This window comes from Phaenicophaeus curvirostris, chromosome 9 (assembly GCF_032191515.1).
Source record: "Phaenicophaeus curvirostris isolate KB17595 chromosome 9, BPBGC_Pcur_1.0, whole genome shotgun sequence".
NCBI lineage: Eukaryota > Metazoa > Chordata > Aves > Cuculiformes > Cuculidae > Phaenicophaeus > Phaenicophaeus curvirostris.
In genome coordinates this window covers 3,746,255-3,768,846 of record NC_091400.1, presented here as the reverse complement: position 1 = coordinate 3,768,846, position 22,592 = coordinate 3,746,255, and the positions used below count along the sequence as shown (strand labels likewise).

General features: G+C 37.0%; 1 protein-coding gene across 1 annotated transcript in view; it reads right to left on the bottom strand.

Moving 5' to 3' along the window:
* Positions 1–221: 221 nt before the first annotated feature.
* The window catches only part of CABCOCO1 (ciliary associated calcium binding coiled-coil 1), a 45,953-nt gene continuing 23,582 nt past the window's right edge, over positions 222–22,592 (bottom strand). Inside the window, exons 6-8 of the mRNA XM_069863837.1 lie at positions 4,458–4,580; positions 3,941–4,072; positions 222–1,304 (exon numbers count right to left, since the gene is read on the bottom strand). Of these exons, the coding sequence (XP_069719938.1) occupies positions 1,254–1,304; positions 3,941–4,072; positions 4,458–4,580 (306 nt within the window). The 3' untranslated portion in view covers positions 222–1,253. The remainder of the gene's footprint in view (positions 1,305–3,940; positions 4,073–4,457; positions 4,581–22,592) is intronic.

Sequence of the window (22,592 nt, the reverse complement as noted above, 5' to 3'; positions counted from 1 at the left end):
AGCTCCATGCCCATGTCCAGTGAGCACTCTGAAGAGCACGTCCTGGCTATTGGCACCCATCCTGGATGTCACCTTTCACTGCTGGAGGGCTCCCTGCTGTGCACGCGGCTCGCAGCTCCAGCCAGGAGCAGACCCTGCCAGCTGGGCAGTGCCAAACAAGGCCCTGTAGGAAAGATAATTCAAGCTATTTTCTCTTTTCGACTGGGATTATGAACTTTCTTTTCATTATCATTAAAAAAGTGGGGGTGAAAGGAAACAAATCCTACCTTTTTACTTAATGGGAAACAAATACGATGTTGCAATGAATAAAACATTCTATTTCTCAAATATTCCATTAAACATGTAATTCAATCCAGCCTTTATGCTTGAAAGCATGACTTGTCGTAAACATGCTTTCTAGGGCACAGAGTTCTATAACACAACAATTAGTGCAGACTATGATTTTGAAACATAGATGTTAAACCGGTTCTTCTGAGGTCATTCATTTGGTTAGATTCCTTTTGAGTTTGAAATATTTGCTTAATGTCTGACAAAATATGGAAACATTCTCAGATGAAAGTTTACATGCATTCCAGAAAAATTTCCACTGAAATCAAAAGGAACTCTCTTAGGAATACTGTGAAAGTGCAAATTCTTCATTTGTGCAGTTTTAATATAGTGGAAATAAAGAAGTGTAACGTGTTACATTTGTTTTAAAGCTTCAGAAACAATTTAAAATTAAATACCATACATATTACTAATGAATAACTACATCGAAAAGTGTGTAATTACATGTTAATTAAATTCTCTCCCTATCATATCTGCAGTGCCTCCTAATGATGTTTTCTCTCCATGTATTCTGCTTCTAGCAAAATTTCTTGGAAAAAACCCATAGGTGTAAAGCAGAAACTGTTAAATATTTCACAACTGGAAAAGGGAAAGAAAATGAAACTACAGCAATTTTTTTTTTACACTGGGATATCTATTCAGAAATAAACTGAACTTCAATGTGTTTTAATTACATATCCTTCTGTTTATAATCTTCTACTTAAGCCTAAGCTAAATAACAACACTGGCAGAACACAGTAAACTTGAGGAACTGGGATGAACTATTTCTAGGTAAATGTTAACAGAAACATTTTCCTTTATACAAAAATAATTATGGTCAGGCAGGGAGCCAGTCTTCTGTGCACGCCATCCCCTACTGTTCAATTTCTGTTAAATTAAACATTGCCTTTCTTATCTGGCTATTTAGGACTTTTTAATTTTTCTCTTCACAAAGTATAGGGTTCTTCTTGCATTTGCAGCTTTTCATTTATCTCTGCCTGTAAAGAAAATCAGAAGAAAAAAGTGGTTGCGATGGAGCTATCTTAGGCTGCACATTGTCTTTGTGGTTTTGACACGCTGTAGTCAGTAAGACAGACATTATCCTACACACCTTCCTGTTTTGCAGACATAACGGTGTTTCAGGCTGTACTTGCATGATAACACGTTATCGTGTTGCTGGGCATGATTCCTATGTATGGTCTGACTGCCATGAACAGGAAGGGATCTGGGACAGTCATTTCTCACGTAACCTCATCTTGGGAGACAGGCTAATTTGCCTGTAATCTCAGAGAGCCTTTACCAATAAGCACCAAATCAGAAAAATTGCTTTGGGATTTGGTTGTTGCCACTGTTTTCCTTTGCTGCAGATGTTTGTTCTCTACTATAATACGTTCTATTGAAACACAGCTAGAATTAGAGAGCATTACTGAAAATGAACAATAAAAAAACATATTTCTGCGATGTTTCTTGTCTTTCTTAATTACAAACACAATTCTGAATGCGTATCTCATTCTGGAAATCCAGATTGCTGTAGACACTGAGTGTTTAATTTACAATGCAACATTTGTGGGGAAGGGACAAGGGTTGTGATAGATTTTAATGAAATCTTTGGCAGTGATAACGCATAGCAATCTTTAATTCTCCAGCATTTGTCAATGTGGTATCGCTGGAAAAAAAGCCCACAAATACTGGGGCTTTATGGGGACTTTACGTATATTCCTCAATACTATCATTCATCATGGCAAAAATACATGATAAATGGAAAGAGTGCAGTGACTGCTTTTCCAAGAGTCACAAGGTTTTGTTCAAAGATCTAGAACAGGCTAAAAGGTCTTTTATAGACTCCACATAAACTGATCCAATACTTAGAGTTACATTCTTAATGCAATTTTGATAAAGTGAATGGACTGGCCCAGAAAAGTTTGCAGTAGCTTGCCATTTTAGGAACTTTTTGATTTGCCTGTCCTAGAAATCCCTACTAATGCTATACTGCAACCTATTGACGGATAAGCCACAGCTGAAATGTTTTCAAAGTTCTCAATAGCTCAGATTAGCACCAAAAAGCTGGAATTTCTATCTCAACTTTGTGTCTTTAGAGATGGCCTTCACTCTATTCAATCCATCCTAAGACATCAACTAATGCCCCTGTCCCTTTACATTATACGTATACTTAGTTTTTTTTGCCGTGGAACACTGATCCTCCAGGCTAATCCTCTCCCAGCCACTCCAGCTGCCTTTTCCTCTCCAGTTGTGATATCCCTTTGTCTCTGATTCGATCTCCAGTGAAAATCAGCTGCCACCATACTCACTGTGGCTGATGTGTGATCATTGGGCGTTGGACATAGTGCAGGTTGTGAAATCACAGTTCACACATAAAAACAAAATGGTATGACTTTGAGCTTGTGTCAGGTAAAAATCTAATTATAAGATAACCTCAGAGGTAAGCAAACAGAGAAATCACCTGATGGCGGTGGAGGACTTGCAAAAACTGAAAGGAAATTATTTTCTGTGTGTATAGCCAGAGTTGCAAAAGAAGAAAAGAAAAAAGGATTTTTCTAAGCTGTGTAGTTTTGGTAAAGAAAAAAAAAGCTCTTAGTGGTGAAGCTAACAAAATAAAGGTCAAATGAAAACTAGGCACTTCATTTTCCTGTTGGTAGGGACAGGAATAAAACAATAGAGGCATTGTTCCCTCTTTTTCTAAAGACATATTGAAATGGTATAAGAAATCAAATGGGTAAATCTAATGATGGAATCTTTGCTCCAATTTATGTTCCCCATTCATACATGAACCAAGGAAGGCAGTTTATCAATATAACAGTATTTTAAGACAATATTAGATATTTAATAAACTGCTGCTTGGTCAATATGCTGCATCAAATGTTTAAATGCCTAATGCTTGCTATATGGTTGTTGCAAACAAGACCACATTTCACCAGTTCCTGGGTGGAACTGAGTTTGCTTTCAATAATGTCATATGTTTAGGGAGCAGTTTACAAAATGACAATTATCTACTCTGCTGGCTTTCCACGTTTCAATTTGTAAACCTCCCTGCAGAGAAGCAGATCATCCTACAACAAATTTAAATCCACTGACAATAGCTTCCTTCCCTTTCATGAACCTCTTAGAAAGAACTCATGGACCCCTCAGAGTCTGGGGACCGCATACTGAAACCTGTTCTGTTCCATTAAGACAGCTCTTCTATCGTTATGCAGCTATAAAATGAAGTCTAGAAATGGCATAAATGCGTTATTCTTCCACAGATTGAAGAACGTGTAACATAGGTGCATCTAACAATTTATATGGAGTGCACATTGCATATGCTCCACCACAGCAGCTGATCCTGAACCCCTGAAAATGAATTTTATCTCTCATATCACCAAGAGCAGGATTTAGCCCATGTTTCTTAACACATAGTAATGCTGAAGATGTATGTTGTTATATTACTGAATATTTTTTATCTTATCACATGTAAGCTGACTAAACTAGGAGTTATTTATAGGGGCTAATTCACATTTTTATAGCATATGGATACACTTTGTGCCAGCTTTAGCATGAACACAGTTTATACTCATTAAGGCTGAGCTAGCTGATTAACCATAGACAGAATTAGTGAATAACTTTCTAATAATAGTACCTCAAGATTGCCAATAATTTCATTTGGAATTTCATCCACTGCAGACTTCTGATGTTCAGTAGTGACAGCACCCAGAGCATCTGCCTGGAAGGACTCTGCCTCTGGACAGGGCTCTTCCTCTTGATCAGACCCCTAGCAGCAACCAGCCACAAGAAATACGTGAGTTAGAACATCCTCCATGCGCTCTACAAGACCTAACAGTGTCAGCCCAAAGACATGCAGTTTTAAGAACTCTTGCTCTGAAAGAGACTGCCAGCCTCTCTTTTACCAACCAGATCAGGCAGATCCTGAGGTTATAAAGTCACCTGGGGCAAGAGCCCAGAGGTGCTGAGTCAAATGTCCTGTGTTTAAATGATTAACGTATTAAAGCAACTTCATTCAGTCTTAGAAGGGCGTACATGCTATATTCTGGGGAATAAATGTTATTAGTGATGGGGCTCCAATGGGAATAAATGAGGTAGGAGACTCATAGAAAAATAACTTTTAAAAACAATTAAAAAGGAACAAAACTCTATACCTTAGATTCTGTCTCTGCAGCTGTTGGTGATATTATAAGTGACGAATAGGTATCTGAAGGTTTGCCTTCTTCCAGCAGAGCAGGGGAGGAGGGAACTGCATGTTGGGCAAGTTCAGTCACATACTGGCAGGATTTAAAAAAAAAAAAAAAGAAAAAGAAAAATAAGTAATTCAGGTTTAATTATTGCTTAGAGGTTCATTGCAGATTTTTTTTAAATGGAAATGAAATGGCTGGCAAACAACAAAAAACAATACCTTTCTTGTTACTACCCAGGTGCTCAGAACTGGAAAGCGTACTGAAAATGATTATAGATCAGCTTTAATTTCTAGCTGCATCTCAAGGGGCCCTCTTTATAATACTTGGAAAGAACAGATGATTTTCATAATTTCATAACACTACAGCTTCTTACTCATGTGGATAATTAAGTTTAGAAAACACAGAGCTTGGGTAACATGCAGTCTTCCCAATACAAATTTGTCACTTCTGAACAGGGACCTTGTTGCATGTCGGAGTTAAAGGGTGCAGCTGACCACCAGAGTATTCTTTCAAAGGAGCCAGCTGGAGTAAAGTTGCAGAGAGACGGCATCAAGTAAGGCCCTGAGAAAAATATTTTAATATGTGACTATAATTTAAGAATTGCCAACGGTCCAAGTTTTGCTGCTTCATCAACTTGCTCCCATTTCTCTTTCCTGTGAACACGGGAACCACACTGGAATTCCGCTAGCGTGTGAACTGCGGCTCCAGGAATGCTCTGACAAGGAAATAGCTTTCCTCCCCTGGAGAAGGTGGATGCAGCACTTCATCCCTGTGTGGGCTCTCATAAGTGATGCAGAAGGCAGCCCTGGATCCTCTAAAGAGTCAAGGTCTTGTGCTGTCTCTTTAAAAAAAAGGATGACAGAAGGAATATGCCAAAAATGAGTGACAAAAGGCAATTTTGAACAAGCAAGAAACAGGCTATAATCCTAAAATAGTAAGTTTGGGACCTCTGCAACAGAAAGTGCCCACAAAGAATACCAGGCAGATGTTCCACTTCTGAGTCAGCTATTACAAACATGATTTTGCTTGGATGGTGTAAGTCAACTACATTAATTCACATCAGGGTAATTGCAGCTCCCATAAATTAATTTCTACATTCCTTTGAAGTCAGAGCTAAGTTGATATTTGGGTTATGTAGTCACCTGCTACAGTTAAACAAATATGAAAATATTGAAGGTTCTAAACATTTGCAAAAGTAATAACAAAAACTGAAAAATCCAGGATGTGACCTAACCATTGTACTTCATTGAATTAACTCTCTCTTTTGTCAGAAGTTATGTTTGGACTCTGTCATGATCATCAAGATTTGCTGTCATGTGTGAGCTCACTAAAAAAATCCAGACAGTATTAGACCATTTTTATAAGAACCCAAAAGGCTGAGAGAAAGATTTCCAGAATTTAAGTGAGGAGGGAAATGGATTTTATAGAAGCAGTTTGCTGTCTAGAAACTCAAAAAAGGAATAGTAAAGGAAAACAAAAATATAGGGAAAGTTTAGGTTTTGCATCAAAATGAAAATGCCTTAAGATGAGCTAAAAGTTATTTTTTCTAAAGTAAAAAGAAGTTGGTTTTTTTAAAAAAACAAGAGTTCTTTTGATTTAGCAAATATTTCAGTTTTGTCTGATTTCTTACCTTATATTTTCTTATTTAAAAATATTAGCTAACTTGGACAGGAATTCAAATTACTTTCTGCTTCATTAAAATAATATTTTTTGATTAGTTAAGTAACTATTCACTCAAAATATTTTCTTTATTTAGATTAAATCATTATTCCATTTGTTACCTCCAGTCCAAATTTCTAAAAAAAAATGAAATCACGTAAAAAAACTAGGCCAGGTTTTTAAAATAATTTCCTGGCTGATCAAATACATTTTTGTAGCATGGATAAGATTTTCAGAGGCTCTGGTTAGAATAATATTTTTATTTCACTGTGCCCTTTTAAAGAGAGCCATTCTTTACTCATCTGTTCCATGTCTAATAATAACCCTTGGATCATTAAGAAATAACTAAATTACAGCAGAACTAGTCTCTTTAATGAGCCATAATAGTCTCAACATTCAGCCAAAGTTTTTTTTTAAAAAAGGCTGTGAAACTTCAATGTAGAATATGAAGTATTTTGCTTAGTAATAATAAGTTTATAAGCAGCACTACAGTTTACAGCCAAAATATAGTGACCTAAAAATGCCATTCTGCATTGCTCCTTCCTATACATTGTGTTCTTAACAAGTCCAGGGGAAAATTAGAACAAATGAATTGTGGTGAGAGCCCGAAGCCAGCAAACGTATTTAAATGAACGCTTCTGATGCAATACTTTCCTTCAAAAAATACAATTAAGTCTTTGTATTTCCTTTGAACAAAAACTCATGTTTAATAGCACCAGTGGCTCTGTAGTAAAATCTATTTAAAAACAGAGAAGGAGACACAGTAAGTTTTATGCAGTTACAGTGGCTTTCAAAAACGCTGCTAGTTTCTGAAGTCTGACTAAATTTACGGTGAATTACTTCCACTGACCTACATTAAAAAAATTCATCCTCCTTTTTTTTTAATTCCTGAAGAATTGTCATTATATGAGCATTATTCACTGCGACACAGATGTATTACTCAAAGTGTCCTCTTGAATCAATATAACTATTGAAATGTGAGAAACAGTTTGGCAAGAATGATAACGCCTTAAAATTAATTGGCAATATTTTCCTGCACAATGCAGTCCAATGGGTTCCTGAGAATTTGAACACAAAGAAACCATAAGGCAGTTGCACAAATGTAGAGGGCATATCAGTGTCAGCTGCAGATAAAAGGATGCTACGCAAGAGACTAGGGGGAGCAAATGTCGAGTGCAATATTCTTATTGATTCCTAGGCGTGGTGGGGTGCCAAAAGGCCACTTGCATCTGGACAAGTTAGAGGAGGCCAAAGGCTCCTCTAACAATCTGCAGAGGTTAATGTGGGAAAAATCATTCAGCACCATCTTTACTTTCCCACCCCACTTGCTTCAAGCCTCATCGTAGTCACAGCTGAGGACTGGAGCTGGTGTTCAAATACTGCTCTCAATGTACAGCCTCATGCCACAGTTTTTCTCTGAAATTCTTTCTAGTAGAAACGTGCATAAAGAGAGGTAAGTATAAAAGTGTATCATGTTGTTCTCTACATAAACCCACATACTTTTCTTCTAGTTGAGAGCTAGCAAATTACCCTTTTACAAATGTAGGCAGAGCAAAGGCAATAAAATAGTATACAGGAAAACGTCTAAAACAGAATAATGGCAGGAAAGAAGATTGGTAAAACATTCTAATAAACGAGTTCCACAGATGTGGTAGTTATTATGAAATTAGCTTTGCATAACTTACCAATATACCATTACATTTTCCCCCAGATGTTATCTGTTACTTAAATTAATTTTGCTTAAGTTACTATTATTGCAGATTTTATCCACACAGTATTTTATTATTTAAGTTTCTGTGGCACAAAACAAGCCCTGGCTGATAGTATTACTTTTAATAATATATGTAAGAGGGTTTCGTATTATACAAATGGCTGCTGGGTATATCTTAATAGTCATAGCACAGAATGTCTGCTCTCAAAATATTATGTAGATTAAAACCAGCTATTTACTTACACACTAATTCAAGTAACTGGAAAGGTTTGTAGTATTTATGTATGTGGCGTGAAGGGAAACAATCTACTCGGGGAATAAATATCAGAGGAAATTAGCAAAGCTAAGGTCAAGGTCAGTTTGGATTTACTAACATACTTGCTGAAAATTAGACTTTATAGTTTAGGCTTACTTATTTCATAAATGAGAAAAGAGACTGAGGGGGTGGTGTATTTGCTCTTTGATACAAGGCTTTTGTATCATAGAAACATTTTAAAACCACCTTTTCAGCTTAATATTATCTGAAATTCTGTACTCCTCTCCACAGAGTCTTAACATAAATTCTCTGTAGCTAATCTTACCAAACACAGGAAAATAATTATTTATAAGGATTGGAAAAAATATCCCATGTTCAGCAGGGACCGCTTCTAAAGCCTTGTAACATCTTTCAAAGCTTTTCAATGGCCTTTCATTGGATATGGATTTGATTTTATACGAATGACAGATGCATTCAAAAAAGGGTATTCTTCATGTGTTATTGTCTGTATTCATCTAATCTGTGTAGTTCTCATTGTATGCCATAGGACCTTACGCTACCAGAGACCTGCTCAGACTTCTCTCTCATATATATGTGAGATTTGCTATGAAACAAACTATTTGATACAGGATTTACATTAGTTTGCCATTCATACTAACCATGCCCAGCTGTACACCTACAAATGTGCTGCATTTCAGTTGCTGGAGTAAAAGGCATTTACAAGATATGGTTTGTTAGCTGCCTGTATTTTGTGTGGTTGAATTTGAATGAATAACTAATGGACAGAGATGCACTGTCTCACACTGACTCAAACCAGCCTGGGAGGTTTATTTCCCCCATCTTTAACCTGCCAGCATATGCAAACACAACAAATCCACCCTACCTGCCTTCTGAGGCATCATTCACCAGTGTTCTCACAGGTGAGGAGGTTTCTGAGAGGCTGCTGATAGCTCTACGTACACATTCGCCATCCTATTTTGCAGCAATGCTATCCACAAGGTCCAAGTAACAAAAGAATATTACGAAATACTCAAAAAGTTCATCTAGTTACATAACGTCTGCAGTGTGAACTGCACAGGTCTTCTTCTGTACACCTTCACTGTACATATATGTATTAATATTTAAAGTAAGATTAAGATCAATGAGGGACTAAACTTGGCCTCTTAAGTGAGCTTCCCAGTTGCTAATGATGCACATGGAAATTCTACAAGCATGTTCCTGGACAGGAGTTTTCAAGCTGCTATTCCTTCAATGAGGCAAAAGTTCAGTAAGTCAAGGCATACTTTATGCCATTTTTTCCAGCATTTCAGAATTCAAGTTAAGACATTTTAAAGAGAGTTTTTCATGTTTCTGAGCCGAGATTTGAATCAACTTTGTTGACAATACATCAGTAATTAATCTTGTCCAAAATAGCTTTCTGAAGCAATTTGGTGCCTACACTGACAAAACAGGATCTACTCCTCCCCCCAGGAAGCTGTAAATCAGTCGGTGACATCTGGCCTCAAGGACATCAGAGTCATCTGAAATGTGGTAATTTATATTAATGAACATCAATATTAATTTTTAAATAAAAAGAATCTGCTACTGCCATTATGTTTACATATGGAATATTATTTATAGCTTGTGTTCCTCCTTTTCTATTTTTTGCCCATAAATTACTGTAAGGAAACACACTGTCACAGTTATAAATATTTTTCCTTGGAGTTAAAGCTTTTACATATCCTCTTACTGTTTTCAGTAACTATATAAGGGAGACAACCAGGATTTTCTTGCTACTCCAGGAACTGCTGCCAATTTTAATGCTCGACTGAGTAAAAGAAGGTGCTTCTACAAAAACAACGAAAGCCTTCCTCTCCAGAGATATCTTAATGCAGAATGCCCTTAATGCCTACTTTCTGTAAGAATATCCTAACATGCCACAAAAAACCAACACTAGTTTTACTGGGCTGCAGTCATCCACTTCTGCGCTTACCAAGCTTCCAATTACTGCTGCCAATTTGCAGATTATTTAGAAAGACCAAATAAAAGACTTCCAAAAAAAATCTCCCCAGTTGGCTTTCAGGCTGAGGACACATCATTAAATGATTCACCTTGGAATGGTCACTCTAAATTCACATTGTGTTTAGCATTGCCAAATCTCCGAGAGTTATGGGATTACAAGAGAATCTCAGCTTTCATTTAAAAATAAAGTTAGCGTCTAGCTCTTATGGTTGCAGAGGGGAGATTGAAAACATAAATCTCAAAAGCTCAAAAACTAAACTGTAAGCAAAAGGAACCAAATAACAATGATTTTTTTAAGCAAGTCTCGTGATTTTTTAGGGATGTCTCACCGTTCAAAATGGTTGAGGTTAACAAAATCCTTTTAAAAACAACGCATACAGATTTTGAGGAAGGGTGAAGGATTTATTTTTAATTCCTGAAAGTGCAACTCTTGCTTGTCAGGACTCTTCAAAGTGACAACCACCCTCCCTTGCTACTTCAAGGGCACCCACCAAACTAGCAAAGAGCAGGCAGCTCCTCTTCTGGCTGTACAGCTACACTGCCCACAGGGATCTAAAGCCATTTAAACAAACCAAAACGCAAGCGACTTTCTCACAGTGACCACCTAGCTGGATCTACAAATATTAAAGAGAAAAAAAGTAAGTTTTTTTTTAATCAGTTATGTGATCACATTAGAAAACTATAAAAGTAGGCTCTGTTGAACTCAATGCACAACAGGTAGTCTAATACTTCGGTAGCACATAACTTATCAGGCCAGAGCTTTGTATTTCTTTGTGGTACAACTCTTTTTCCAAGTCATTTAATCAGGAAAGATCTGATATGAATGCTGGAAACACTATGATAAAAAAAGGTGAAAAGATACGTAGCTAGGTGCACTTTGGTTTCTCTTTCTGGGAGGAGGCTTTTATGAAGACTTGCTATAGTCTCATACCCTCAGAAAATCAATTTGCATGACAGCCTGTGCCTTTGGCAAAAAAAACGGCCTAGAAGAATTGCTTAGGGGGGTGGTATTTGTTACACCTGCTTTAGGGGCTTTGCCAACCCCCTAAACCTCCTTGTAGTGAGCGCAAAGAAGACTGCATCTCCTAAGAGGCAGTCAGAGCAACAAAGATTAATTAAGAACCTAGAAATTGCTTAATATACTTGCTCTGGACCATAGCAAGCACAGTCTGTTATCTCTCCCTTTGGCTATGTAGGGAACCTAGGAAAGCTGGGTTCCTTACTCAAGCCCCCCAGTTTATCTGGTGCTGGGAAATATGAAATATTCTCTTTTTTATTCAAAGGACCACTGCAGAAACTCAAGGGGGTTCAGCAGCACCAATTGTTCCCCCTGCAGCCCTGAGTGCATGCAGTAAAAGTCAAATAGCTGTTGGCAATATCCCAGGCTGTTTTTTTCCAGGTGTAACGTGCAAGATGCAGCAATGTCTCACCAACTACTACTGTTGCACAGGGCTTTAGCTCAGACTGCCTAAGACTTTGGCCCTAAGACTACCAAAAAAACCACTAACGCAGACATGCCCATCTCCAGCACACACGTCTGTCTGTGGAACATCTCACTCTCTGCACACACCAGTTAGACCAGGTGTGTGTCTAGGGAGCTGTGTGCTACCCCATCACATGTTTCATAGTTCAGTAAGTAACGCCTTGCCTTTAGGCTTTATCGAAATACGAGTACAATGTATGTGAAAGGGAGGCACCAAGAAGATATTACCAAAACTAGGGTTCAAAAAGTGATTGGGAGCTCCTGCTGTGAAAGTCTGAGAGCAGAAAAATAATCTTTTGCTGTTGATACAGAAATGTGTGATCAGTGCCTCAGGTTGGACAGAGGTCCCACCTCCCGCCTTTGTCCGCTGCCACTCTTGAACAGCCTTCCCTTCCTATCCATTTCCTCTGCAACTAGCATTTTCTCCATGCAAGACTGGTCATGGACAAACCCCTCACACAACTGCCCCATATTCTGTACATTCCCGTACCACCGATTGACAAAGGAACAAGCTCTCTCGAAAATCCTCAGTCATCAGTTGCATGAGATGTGAATAAGCTTGTCTATATTGATTCATGCCATCTGATCCTACAGAAAAAAACTGCTTTAACATTTAAAACGTTGCATTAAAAAAAAAACCCACAACAACCTAAAGAATATTGATTCTGATCTAAGACGAAAAAAAAAAATTGCTCACACAATTTAAAAAACGCAATATAGATTTTTTTAAATATGCTACATTAGAAAACTTTCCAGGATATACGGTCACATAAAATTTGAGAGCTTGTGTTCTTTGTTATTAGACCTAAAACAAAGTCTTTGCCCAAGTGTGTAAGTTTCTGTTAAAACAACAAATTGTCCTGTGGACTGTAAATTCAATTACTGTTTTTATTGGAATCACATTTTGCTTTGGAAACAATCATGCAGAAAAACAACCAGTAACTTAGACATCTTAAAAACATCTCAAAACAGGCATGGCTTTGAGAACAAATCGGTTACAGTAATTCTTCCACTGTAAACTGCAATGTTTTTTAAAATCCATTTCCATATTTTTAATTAACACCTAGTTAAAAAAAAAAATCTTACTGTAGGTCATTTTAATCACAAATGGGAAAACAAATTTACTTTATCAGAAAATTGACTCAACACTATTTTAGGGACTTATTTTTCATGTTTTTATCATCAAAATTAAGCTATTAACATACATTTTCCAATTTAGGAATGCAGAAATAAGCCAATTTTTCTCTCAAATTTCAGAGTTACAGTCATCGGTCACCTCTCTATGTGAAACTAGTCTGGTTTGGTACCAAAATATTTGATCAGTATAGAAAAAAACCACAGTAGTCTGAGATATCAGTATTTATTTACAATTGCATTTCTCTGTAACTTGAATCTGCAGCATTCTCACCATAGCCTGTTTGTCAAAAGAAACCACCACTTCCTTGTATCACACTTGAATTTCATATCCCATTATAAACAGCCTTTCCTTATTACAGCACATTCTCATAAATCTGTTTATAATGGATCTCAGCTTAAATGCTGGGGTCTGTTTTAACTCTATCTTATAATATTGTCATTCGCATTAAGTAAATGTGAGGTCGTGGATAGGGACAAAGTTAGTCTGATGAGTGCAAGAGTTAAACAAAGTTTTGTTTCAACATAGCTTGGCTTGGTGGGTGATTTGAAATCTACTAAGTTTCCTCTTGGTAAACTGCCAAAGCCAGCCACACCTTGGATGAGGTGAGGTTGTTTTTGAGAAGGTAACATCTCCTAGAAATTATCTCCTCCCACTTCTATTTGGAAGGTTTCTGAGAAGAAGAGTCATTTCCATTTCTGTTGGGGCATGAAATGGTTTCTTGTGAAAAAGTGCAGAAATCTCATTCTGCTTTGACTTGTTAGGAAGCTCATGACAAATCACATAAACAAATGTGGATATTTCAAAATTTGTTGAAACAAAGGGTGAGAAGAAACAAGCATTTCTGCCAAAAAAATTCTCCCCAAATAAAATACCCAAACCCCACACTCACTTAATTCCTATCTCTTATAAACTCTAAGTTAACTTCATCTTTTAGAAAGTTGCCACACACACAAGTAACAAACCCAACAAAAATCTGCCATTTGCTCAAAGAAGGTTTTCACAATGATACAGAATTTTAACACAAGTCACGATTGAGAGCAAACACTTCAAACACTGAAGGGAAAATCTTGAGCCTGCAACAGACCTAGGGAATATGAAGGGCACTGCGTTGAATTGTACACTATAGGCTTTCTTCTCCTCCCCTAGGGTTTTGTCTTTTTAAGAAACTGTTCTACAAGAACAGGCAAAGACAATATCATCACAAAATTTGCACGTAGTTTGCCTGATGAGATAAAGACAATGAATCTGTGATGGTCAGCTTTTGATGTAAAAAAAACCAAGGCAATGATGTCAAAGGGATTTATCTATTTATTCCTTTTAGCCGCACCTTTTTCCTGGCAGCTTTCCTAAATAGCAACATCCTAACTACTTAGAAGGAATAAAGGCCAAAAAGCAGCATCTTCTCTTAAGACTGCACAGCTCCATGACATCGCCTAGTCTGAAGCTCCTGTCTTTCAATCTAACCCTCAGAAGAAAATGCCTATCAGGAACATCAAATGTGTCTGTATTGCCAAGCAGAGAAGTGGATGAGAAGGTAGAAAAATCACTAACGGCACTCCAGTAGCAGAATGCAATGCTGAACTGTAACGCTTGTTATTCTAGTCTCAAACACCCCTTTGGCCCCAAATGCCAAGCACACCAGACTGCACCTGAATGTCTAGTGTGGCATCAACAGCATCTCTTGTCACCACACCAAGATTTTAACTGTTTTTTCCAGTAGATTCATAACCCAAAGATCATATTGAAGATAGCACTCTGAAGACTTCTGGAGGTGGGCCCTATTCACCTCCTTCTTTATATCTGGATATTTCCCTCTAATAATCTCTTGCTCCACATCTAGACAAAATGTCACATATCCTAGATTGTCCTGTCATACGGTTATTTATTTTGATTTTAACATTTGGTAGAATGTGAAGCAATTCTCACCGCTGACACTGGGTTTCTGTTTTTATGTTGGCCAGATATATTCAGCTATGCACCAAACACAGTCTTTCTCCAGCTGACACAATCCATATATATAGACACACGAACATATATATATATGTGTATATATATCTGCAATTTCTAATTGTTGTTTAAGCCTAAAAGGACAACAAAATCCAAAATAAAAAATAGTTTTTAAAGAAGGAATCAATACAAACAGCTGCCAAGAGAAAAGACCCTATTAGAGACCCCAAAGAGAAAAGACCTTACTGAATATAACAGACGAATTTTCAGTGTAGCCCCTCTGCACACACTATCTTCACATTGACAGGACTGACTGGTTTAAGCGTTCTTTGCAGTTGTTCATTATATCATGTATACCCTAATCAATCATACTGGATGCACAGCTCTGTGTGGAAGAAACAGAGCTGACAGGAGATACCTTTGAAAATCTTGGCCCCCAAACCAGAGACAAGTTGTTTCTCCGTGACAACGAGTAACTTAACAGATATATTTGTCTCTCCACGGTAAATTAGTCTCAAAGCAACATCCTCCAGAGAAAGATACTAGGTTGCTCTTATAATATAAACAATAGCCAATGTGAGCATTTCACTGATTTTTTTTACAGCCCTAAAATTATTAAGATTATGAACTTCAAATAATTATATTTCAACTAGTGTTTTACTAGTACTTTCGTTACCTTCTCTGATTTTCATTTTCTCACTTGTCAGCATCTCTTGGCAGTGAGAACAAGAAAGACCTCAAACCTTTGCTGATTGCTTTCCACGCAATCTGATTTCTATAAATTAGAAGTTGCTGATGGGGAAGCAGACAGCAGTACCCTTTGATCAAGATACACATCTTGATCTCTTTTATAATTTTTTTTCAAAAAACAATAATATTACAACAAAAAAAATCATCATACAAGCTTTTCTATCAAAGTGTGTCACTGTCTGCTTCCCAGTGAACATACTGCCAGTAAATTGGCAAGGTGCCCGGAAAGAGCAGGCAGCAGCTGGTGGCTTTGATTACCGTCTGTATATCCACTGATGTATAAAATAGTCTGTCTCCATCTAGTGGGAGACCACATTTAACAGGAAACTTGAAAATTTGTTGGAGTCTTCTTCGGTGGATGGCAGAAGGAGCTTCACTAGACTTCCCATCAGCAGAACTGGGCTCTGAAGCCATATCATGTTGGAAATCTATCTAAAGCAAGAAAGGCATTGAAGACCCACTGGTGGTTCCATTGCTGTGCTGGCACTTGCCCTTGAAACCATGTTTTCTCCAGAAGCATTCATAGATTACCTATTTCCAGCAAACCAGCTTTCAAACACTCTGCAGCACCCTGGAAGTCTTAGTGGCCAAAATTTGAAAATGTAAAAGACATAACAGGAAAACATAGGTGAGAGCAAGGATCCAGAGCTCCTGAAATAAACAATAAGGAATGAGATGGATACACCAAGATAATGTCTTCTTTTAAGGAGAATTACACTAGAGCATTACTCCCCTGACCACATGATGACAGGACACATAAATTACTACATTAACTTTCTCATGTGGTTTCAGATAACATATGTGACTGAACTGCAACAGGGGTAACAGGAGATACACAACTCTGTTTTTCAGAGAAGTGCCATGGAAACAGTCCTTGGGACACAGATTTTAGAATCCACATGGCTGCTCAAAGAGAGGAGAAACTGAAGCACAAGCCAGTGCTGTGATGGCTCCCTCACAATACAGACAGGACTAGAACAGTTAATGAAAGACCAATTCTGCCTCTTCTATTACCTCACCCTCCCTTTCATTGATTACTGTCCTTTGTGACAACAACTCCACTAGCAATATACTGACTGGACATATTTTATGCACAGCCATCTACTGTGAAAACTGCATCCTAATGAAGAACTATCAGTACAGCAAAATGAAAGAAAAAACAACAGCAAGATTATACTATTGATTTTTTTTCATCCACATATGGTCTAGACCTAAACTCCCTTAGCCTGAAAAATCTGTTGAGATAACTCTGCAATATAGCATGATTACATTTCATTTAATGACTTCTCTGGATGCATGATAGGTTCTAAAATAGCTCTCTTTTTCTGAATATCTTTTAATAAAGTTGTTTAAGGTGCTTTTGATTTGATACAATGAAATTGGTTAGAGCAAAATATTTTCTACTTCTATCATATACTCCATTGCATTAGAAGTAAGGTTATTACTCCATAAATAATTTATTCAAAAGAACTTCAGTTTAACAGCACCTAATAGACACAGTCACTTAAGATAGCACATTGGCAAATTTCACCTTTAAATCAGAAGCTGATCCGTCTTCACATAAAAAAAAAAAAATAATCAACTTATCAGTTGGAAGAATCATTTTTTAGAAACTCAGGCATGAGCACTTAAGAATGAAGTCAATACATGCCAACAAATTTTGTGCTAATTTATTACATCGCTTGTTTGTGTAAGAAGGGGATGAGATTTCTTTCAATCTAATTTAATTCCCTCTATTTCAACAGAAACTACAAGAATTAGAAATTAATGTTGTTCCCTCAACAATTCACTGTGATAGAAACTTTATTTTTCAGGTCAGCACTCTCTGTTTTTGATTGCTCAATGGAAGCACCACAATGGCTAAAAAAAGAAGGCTCTGAGATGTTAGGAAATAGAAACTGCTGACTACCTGGTGAAGGAATAATGATTTATAATATATGAATAGGGGCAATAATTGGGTAGCAGGCTGTACTCAAAAAAGCCTTAATTCACAGATCTGACATCAGAAAGTCATAATCCATCGATCTAGCATCAGAATGATGGATTATGACTTTTTAAGAACATGTAGACATGTCAGCTTCATGAGCATTCCGGGAATCATAGTCCAAATTGTTTTACTGAGGTCATTTGAACAATTTCAGCTTTTTCCAATAAAGCTGATGGACTAGTATTTTGAAACGTAAAACTTCTGGTGGACCATTTTTTTTCTTTTAAACCCTAAAAATCCTCCAACTAAACATTGTAGGTTGCCGTAACTTGTGATTGAAGAACTACTTTTTTTTATTACTTCAAGTATGTGTCATTTTTTTCATCAAAGATGAAAAAAAATTTAAAGCCTAATTCATTTTTATGTGAAAGAAAGATTTGTATTCAAATTTGGAGGTGAAAAAAACAAGGTGCAAAGTGAGGGATTAATTACCATGTATTCTTTCAGGAAGAGCACTGACATACATTATGCACATTTCCCCCAGACTACTGCTAAAATATCTAATTTTTGACCTCTGACTCCTTCCTTTTATCAACTCTGATTACTTTTTAAACCAACTGTGCCAAAAATAAAGTTATGGTGTGAATTTAGATGGAATAGTTTATGAAAAGAAATAATACTCTTGCAATGTGTGAATACCTAGAGGCTGTAATATATTTTTATAAAGAAGTTTTTGTCATATTAACTCAAAAGGACATCTGGCCTCTTCAGTGAACTATTTGGAACTGTACTTTCCTCATAAAAAACAAACAAGGGCTAGGGATGCTGAATGAAAAAGTCAGGAAAGTTCCAGAGATGTTTTCACTGAACATCATGCACTTATAAATAAGGAAACCGCAACTTAGTTCATAAAATTCTATTACAAAATCTTCTATTTCCCCTCTACAATTAAGTAAAGCCACCTATAAATTAACAACTGCTACATTAGATTAATTCAATGGCTCAAGTGGGTAAGAATTCTTAAAATAATGCTTTCTGATCCAGAAAAGTGTTGAGACTAAAAAGAAAATGCCACATTAAATACAAAATATGACTAAATATTTTCAGTGTATACACATATTAAAACCATAAAAAACCTGTGACCAAAACCTCTTCCAACAGTATAAAAACTTTAAGCATACAAATAAGAAAGGCTAGAGGGCAAACCAGACCAAATCAAGCTGGGTTTGGGTATCTCTATTTTTCACCCACAAACTCCTTTTTATCTCCCCTTGTCTAGAAGGCTGAGTTTCTCCTTCTCTGGTCTTTCTCACCTTATTTCCCTTCTGACTCATAAAATGTTTTTAAGAGAGGTTATTACTAAAGTAACTACTTATATGAAGCTTTTCTTCCACTTTTGTATGCGTTCATAATTAAATCTACTAAGGAAAGGAGTCATAGGGCCCTTTCACAGTGGTTGAAATGAATTATTTCACTAAAACCCATGTACCCTGAGCAAAGGCATCCTGGGTCCAGCCTCAGCCCAGACTTTAAAACAAACAATAGCAACAACAAGACCAAAGGAAGAGGAAAGACAGCTGTGGAACAGTACCCGTTAAAATCTCAATGGTTCATAGAACTAAAAGGAAAAATAATACACTTTTTACAACAGAAGGCAGAGCAATTTACTTCATTTTGACAACTAAATATGAAATGGCTAATAAAAATCACTGCCATGTCTCACACACTCCTTCCTGTAAACACACCTAATCTTCTTAGAGGTCTCACATAAAGGGATCACATCACTGAAAAGCAACTTCTTCTTTAAAAAAGCTTTAAACAACAATAATACCGCACCACTGATCAAACAAGAGAGTTCCTCATTCAACTAAGTTCACTGGAGAATTAACATTGGCAGGCTGTAATTACTCACTTGGAAGCCAGTCATGAGGACACGATGGCCAACAGTTTTCTGCTTGTGATTTATATGCTTGAGGTAATGACGAGTGGTCAGGATATCAGTTTTGCATCTTTCAAAGAGCTCATTGTGCGGTGCCCTAGCAGCGTCAAACCAGGTTACTTCATCATCAGCCATCTTCTACCTGAATTTTCCTTGAATCCTTTCCAATTTCGTTTTTATGCAACTCAACTCAATTAAGCTTATGACATCAAATGAGACTAAGCAGGGCAGCTTCAACCTTTCTAACCTTCCCAGACTGAAGTATGAACACAACCCTTAGGACTGCATACAGGGTAAAGACAGAAGCCTTGTAAATTGATATCTCCTGACTCTTCCTCTTTTTTGGACCTATGCATTAGTTTTACCTCTTTTCTTGTTATTAAACTGGTTGTATCCTTTCCCTGTCTCCACTGACACCACTAACTCATTTCATCTATATTATGAAGCAGCAGTCTGATTTTAACTTTCTGTCTGTAACGATGTGGGCTTGAACGAATGACCTTGAAGTGAAAGGCTCTACAGCTCTTTAACATTCCCTTGATACTCCAGGCCCCTTTATCCATCTAGTTTATAAGCAAAACCTGTGTGCAAAAGGAACGCTTACTCACAGTTACTATTATGACTGTTCTGCTGTGGCAGTGCATTGCACTGAAAAAATATGAATAATAAAGTGCATGGGTTAGTAAAGCTTAAATCAAGCAAATGTTTAATATTAAGCTATTTCATCTTTTTCCAAAGTTCGGCAAATTTATTACAAAACACTGAAATTGCACTTCAAGCCCTAAGGCTTGCGGTGTTGGAGCCTGCCTGATGAATGTAATTAAAAGAATAGCATAACTTAAAATTTATTAAAAATATATGTGCCCTTACTGTTTACTTCCAACTGATAGCATGATTTCTAGCTAAAAATTTGCACTGCTTATACCTGACAAGTTGTTAAAACACATCCCCTTTCTCCTGCTGTGTATATGACTAAAAGAGTAGCGGTTTAAACATAAATTAAAAAAAAATTCTATTTTTGGTCACAGAGGTGCTTAGTTCTTCCTTCTCATTTTTACAACAAGGAGGTGCTGCTGAAGAGCTGGAAAGTCTCATGACAAGAGGGCATCCAGCTGCAGAAGGGTAGGAAAATGCCCCCTTGGGCAGAATCCTTTTGCCTTTCACAGTTACTGGATGTCTTATATTGCTTTTGTCTATCTTAGCCAAGACCCAGCTTGCAGGAGGAGCCAAGATGTAATGTTCAACGGGTGCAAAGCTAGAAAGTTTCTATGGTACAAGAATACCCTCTTACACAGTGCTTGTGAGACACTTGACGTGCGTGGCCAGCAAATGCTGGCTACAGTACTGAGGGATCCCAGAGGTCTAAGGTACAGAAACCTAATATCCTTCACTCGGAAACCACAGTGAAAAAGCTTAGTTTTTCTGCAAATGTTGCCTGCTTATCTCCATTTTTTTCCTACAACAATCCTGCATTTTCCTTCAGCCAGTGTACTGATCAGCAGCCCCTCCCAGTACATGAGGCGGAAAGTGAATGAAAAAATTAAAGTGAGTTGGCAAATGTACCTATATATATAGATATTTCATGTTAGCACAGTTATGCTTTAGAAATTATGGCAACAGCAATAGAATTCTGCTGCTGTGATCATGGATAATCAAAGCAAGTGAAAAAAAAGCCAGTGCTGAAATATTTTCAAAGGTATGAAAGTCTTTACTGTTGTGTAATTTAAATTTACTTGCCATTACTTGAAATTTCCTTTCGTCTGTGTGATTAGAATTTAAATGCTCCCAAAGTATATTAACAAATATAATTCCTGTTATATTGCAGAAATACTGCAGCAACCTTCTCTTAATGACAAAAACTAACTAGGCTCCTTAATTTACCACAGAAAATACAAAGTAAAATCAGTGAAAGTGTTTTGCATATGAAGTCTTAGTTGGGAATGATCCACAAGATGAATTAATACAGCACTTTCTTCTTTACTTATATCTACACACACATCGCAAAGCTATAGAAGTATTTTATACAACTATTAATATGGGATGTTTGCATTTTTGCTAGAATATTTTTTAATTTAATAGTTTTCAGTTTGAGGCCCAATTTTGCTGCTATTACATGCAATGGTAGTGTAGTGTCTATTTTAGATACAGTCCTAGTAGATACCCTAAAATTACTTGGGGTACCATGGATTGAGGATACCTGAATTGGATTGTAAATCCTAATTGCACACTCAAAATTTATACCTGACAGCAGTAAAAGTAGCACAGATGTTATAAGCCTTCTCATGGTTGACCCCATGGCGAATTTGTCCAAAGGTCTCCATCTCAAAAATTTCTTTGATTTTCAAATTAAAGATGTCACTGATGAGTAGAAATTACTGTTCCCTGAAGGTAGAGTTCAATAGAACATCAGCGTCACATTACTGTTTTTACACAGCCCAAGTAAACCGGGATTTAACAAGGAACTAGTTAATAGAGTCAAGCTTCCCCCAGATAAAAACGAAGCTGCAGTTCCCCACTGCACCACTACTGTTTATTGTAGCATTGGGCAAGTCTAGCATACTCTTAATAAGAACCTTTATTTATTCCCCCCTGCCATGCTGATCTTACTGGACTTGACACACAGAATCCCATAAGTGGCATAAATCTATAAAAATGACCTTTCACACAACAGAATTGCACAGAGGATAGTTTGGGTTTTTAATAGTTATGCCACCTTTTCTTTACTCTTCATCCATTCTTCCCCAGCTGGTTTGGCAGAAAGAGAAAAGGGAAAATAAAAAGAAAAAAACTAATTCTATTTCTCTGTATAGGCTGGAGTTACAGGCACCTATCTGATTAAGCAATTAAATTTGCTTTTAAAATTGGTAGTACATTAACAGGTAAGTGCTAAGGAAGAAAGCAGGCTGTCTCCTTAATTTTATTTATTCACTACAAAGTGGAACCAGAACAATTCATGTTATAGTCTGCAAAACATTAAAATCGCAATCAAGCACTGAAAAAAATTAGGGTGGAATTCCCAAATTCCAGAACAACTCACAGTCCCCTCTTTAATATACCATGTCCTGCTGGCCATTTAATGCACAGCCTTTAAACCATCCTGTTTCCTAAATAAACTCCTTTACCGCAGACTTCTACATTTTATTCTAATGCACATGGTTTGCTGCTTATTAGCTTGTGTAATGTTCTCATTACTATAAAAAAAAAAAAATCCACAAGACAAGCTCTCGTTTTATCTTGCACTTGTCAAATATCAAGATTCTCCTAGTCTGTCAGGTTTCTAAGCTTGTC